At 45.9% G+C, this 3,625-nt stretch overlaps 1 protein-coding gene across 1 annotated transcript; it reads left to right on the forward strand.

Annotated features, from left to right (window-relative positions):
• Positions 1 to 303: 303 nt before the first annotated feature.
• Positions 304 to 1,263, forward strand: LOC102252300 (olfactory receptor 10Q1). Its single transcript, XM_005884786.1, has one exon. It carries the CDS (start codon positions 304 to 306, stop codon positions 1,261 to 1,263), a length of 960 nt encoding a protein of 319 aa, XP_005884848.1.
• Positions 1,264 to 3,625: the final 2,362 nt, after the last annotated feature.

The following is a 3,625-nucleotide window of genomic DNA, read 5'->3' on the forward strand; positions in this document are numbered from 1 at the left end:
TGAAAAAATTATTTTTAAATGACAAAATGATCATAACAATAACAGCAATAATAATAAAATATACCAGGGTAAAAAAAAAAAGACATTGCACCAGGAATATCTACACATCTTTGTCACCAGAAATGTCTACAGATGAGTATATATCCCATTCATGAGCTTTCCATGGAAACACATACCATACCGTCTATGTACATTTATTCCAAGCATTGATATTGGCAAAGTTAAAGTCACTTATTTTCTTCAGCTAAGAGATGAACTCAGCAAAGGAAGATTCAGCACTTTCTGTTCTTTTTTGCAGGAGACATGTTTGCTAGGAGCCCTGTCCTCAACCAGTCCGGCCCCACTGAGTTTGTGTTCCGAGTATTCACTGCTGTCCCTGAATTCCAGGCCCTTCTCTTCGTCCTCTTCCTCCTCCTCTACCTGATGATCCTTTGTGGCAACACAGCCATCATCTGGGCGGTGTGCACACACAGCTCCCTGCGCACCCCAATGTATTTCTTCCTGTCCAACTTGTCCTTCATAGAGATCAGCTACACCACCGTGGTGGTGCCCTTGATGCTTTCCAACATCTTTGGAGCCCGGAAGCCCATTTCTCTGGCTGGCTGCGGGGCCCAAATGTTCTTTTTTCTCACTCTTGGTGGTGCTGACTGTTTTCTCTTGGCAATCATGGCATATGATCGCTATGTGGCCATCTGCCACCCACTGCACTACACCCTCATCATGACCCAGAAGCTGTGCATCCAGATGGTGTGCTGTGCCGTGGGTCTGGCGCTCTACCTGTCCCTGCAGCTCACATCCTTAATCTTCACCTTGCCCTTCTGTGGACACCTCCGGGAAATCAACCACTTCCTCTGTGATGTGCCTCCGGTCCTGAGGCTGGCCTGCGCTGACATCCGTGTGCACCAGGCCGTCCTCTATGTCGTGAGCATCCTCGTGCTGACTGTCCCTTTCATCCTTATTTCTGTCTCCTATGTGTTCATCACCATGGCCATCCTGCGCATCCGTTCTGCTGAGGGCCGCCGCCGGGCCTTCTCCACCTGCTCTTCCCACCTCACGGTGGTCTTGCTACAGTATGGCTTCTGTGCCTTGGTCTACCTGCGTCCTCAATCTAGCTCTTCTGTGGATGAGGATCGCCAATTTGCCCTCATTTACACCTTTGTCACCCCCTTACTCAACCCCCTGATTTACACCCTTAGGAACAAGGATGTCAAAGGTGCCCTCAGGAATGCCATCATCGGTAAAGCAGCCTTGGACACTGATTGAAGGCTTAGAGGAACTAGGGTGGGTGTCTGTAGGTCTCCATGATAATGAACTCTAAACAACAAATATAAAATTATAACACTGACTTTCTCACACTTTGCAGTTAACATTTCTCTTTTGCCATATTTGCTCTATGTCTATAATCCACAGTCATTTTCCTAAAGTGTTTTAAATAAGACTTGAAAATTTGGACAAACCTTTCTATGGAGGAGCTCTAGTCTGCTAGTCCTAATTGAAAGATTCTCGGCTCAGAAATGACATTAGCTCTATCAGGGAACCCTCACCCCATACACTCTGTGAGTAAAGGTTGGTACCTTTAGACGGCCTGTCTCCTGAGGAGGCAATGATATTAATTTATCCCGTGAAAGATGCCTCAAATAAGGACTATTCATTAAGACATATATTTCACTCAAATAAATATATTTTATTATTGTTTTAGTTATGAGTGTATGGCTAAACATAATTTATTTAATGCATCCATATCCTTTACTTCATGCACCCCAACTGGTCACCTTCATTTCCTTTCATTCTTCCATGCAGGGAACTGTCAGAATTAGCATTCACTGACAAGGCTCTCATGCTATGTGTCATTCATGCAAGAGTATGGAAGACAGCTTGGTGTTGATGCCAGCACTGCTTTCATGAGCTGCCTATGCTGGTGGCTTCAGGTAGCCTTGTTCTTACCCCTTCGTCACCTCTTCCAGTGCCCTCATAATAGCTGCTGCTCAGATATCCACTCAGCAGGTGGCACTACTGTTCCTCCCACCTCAGCAAGGTCCTGCTGTAGGTTGGTTGCTACACCTTCCTGTCCCTGTACCCCAACCACAGGTAAACCCTCAAGTAGAATGGGCTTCCCTTTCTGGTGTTCCCCGCTGACACCATACTGTTCAACTCATTTACATCCTGAGGAACAATGAGGTGAAGAGGACTCCAGTGATAGCTTTCAGTAGGGATGCCCTCGTTCAGAACAATTATCAGGCAGGGTGTCTGGATCCAGCCCCTGAAGTTGATGTTACTTAGCAGCAACTCCAGGAGGAAGAGTGAGAGTGCCCTCCAGTGAATATTAAAAGTGGTGAAAGAAATTGGTGTAATCCTTCTGAATGTAATACAACTAGGTGTACCAAAGCCTAGAAAGGTTCTATTCTTTGATTCAATGATTCCTATTCTAAATCATAACTTCAAAAAAGTAAGAGTCAAAACTGAAAATATAAGGTGCTTTCTTACTTTTATAAACTGAAAAGCTATTAAAATCTAACTTGCAGTCCTGGTCAGTTTGGCTCAGTTGGTTGAGCATCGTCCCATGCACCAAAAGGTCTCTGGTTCAATTCCTGGTCAGGGCACATACTTGGGTTTTGGACTTGATTCCCAGGAGGCAGCCAATTGATGTTTCTCTCTCTCTCTCTCTCTCTCTCTCTCTCTCTCTCTCTCTCTCTCTCTCTTCTTTCACTCTTGCTCTTTCTTGCTCTCACCCCCCTTCTCTGCCCCCCTTTCTCCTTCCTTTACTACCTCCCTCTCTTTCTAAAAATCAATGGAAAAAAATATCCTCAGGTGAGGATTAACAACAAAAAATAGGAGCCCAATTCTGTAAAACACATGCATAATGATGAATGCAAAAACACCAAAAAGTTAACAGTTGTTATCTGTGGTTTGTAGAATTATAGATACTTTTCCTTCTTTATTAATTTACTAGAGGCCCAGTGCACGAATTCGTGCCCCAGTGGGGTCCCTCGGCCTGGCCTGTGGGATAGGGCTGAAACTGGCTCTCTGACATCCCCTGAGGGGTCCCAGATTGCAAAAGGGTGCAGGCTAGGAAGAGGGACCCCACCGATGCACGATCGGGGCTGGGGAGGGATACAAGAGGTTGGCCAACTGGGGAGGGACTGTGGGAGAGCTCCAGGGCATGTCCAGCCCATCTCACTCAGTCCCAATCGGCTGGACCCCAGCAGCAAGCTAACCTACCAGTTGGAGCATCTGTCCCCTGGCAGTCAGTGCACGTCATAGCGAGCAGTGAGCAGCCTTAGCATATAATTAGCATATTATGCTTTGATTGGTTCAATGGGCAACGAGATGACTGGACACTTAGCATACTAGGCTTTTATTATATAGGATTCATTTTTCATCCTATCTAATAATAGACAAACATGGTAATTGACTGTACCTTCACTACGCCTCCCATTGGCTAATCAGTGCAATATGCAAATTAACCCAACCAAGATGGCGGCCGGCAGCATGCAGCTGAAGCGAGCAGGAGGCTTGCTTGCTCCAGTGATGGAGGAAGCCAAGGTTCCCTGCCTGCCGCGGCCTGGCTCTGAGCTCCAAAAGCAACAAAGTTTCAATTATAGAAGGTAAATAAATCCCAGAATAA

Source organism: Myotis brandtii, unplaced genomic scaffold, assembly GCF_000412655.1.
Source record: "Myotis brandtii unplaced genomic scaffold, ASM41265v1 scaffold854, whole genome shotgun sequence".
Taxonomy (NCBI): domain Eukaryota; kingdom Metazoa; phylum Chordata; class Mammalia; order Chiroptera; family Vespertilionidae; genus Myotis; species Myotis brandtii.

Bases quoted from the DNA above. Each gene is read 5' to 3' on its own strand.
- LOC102252300 (XM_005884786.1), top strand. From the start codon at position 304: ATGTTTGCTAGGAGCCCTGTCCTCAACCAGTCCGGCCCCACTGAGTTT.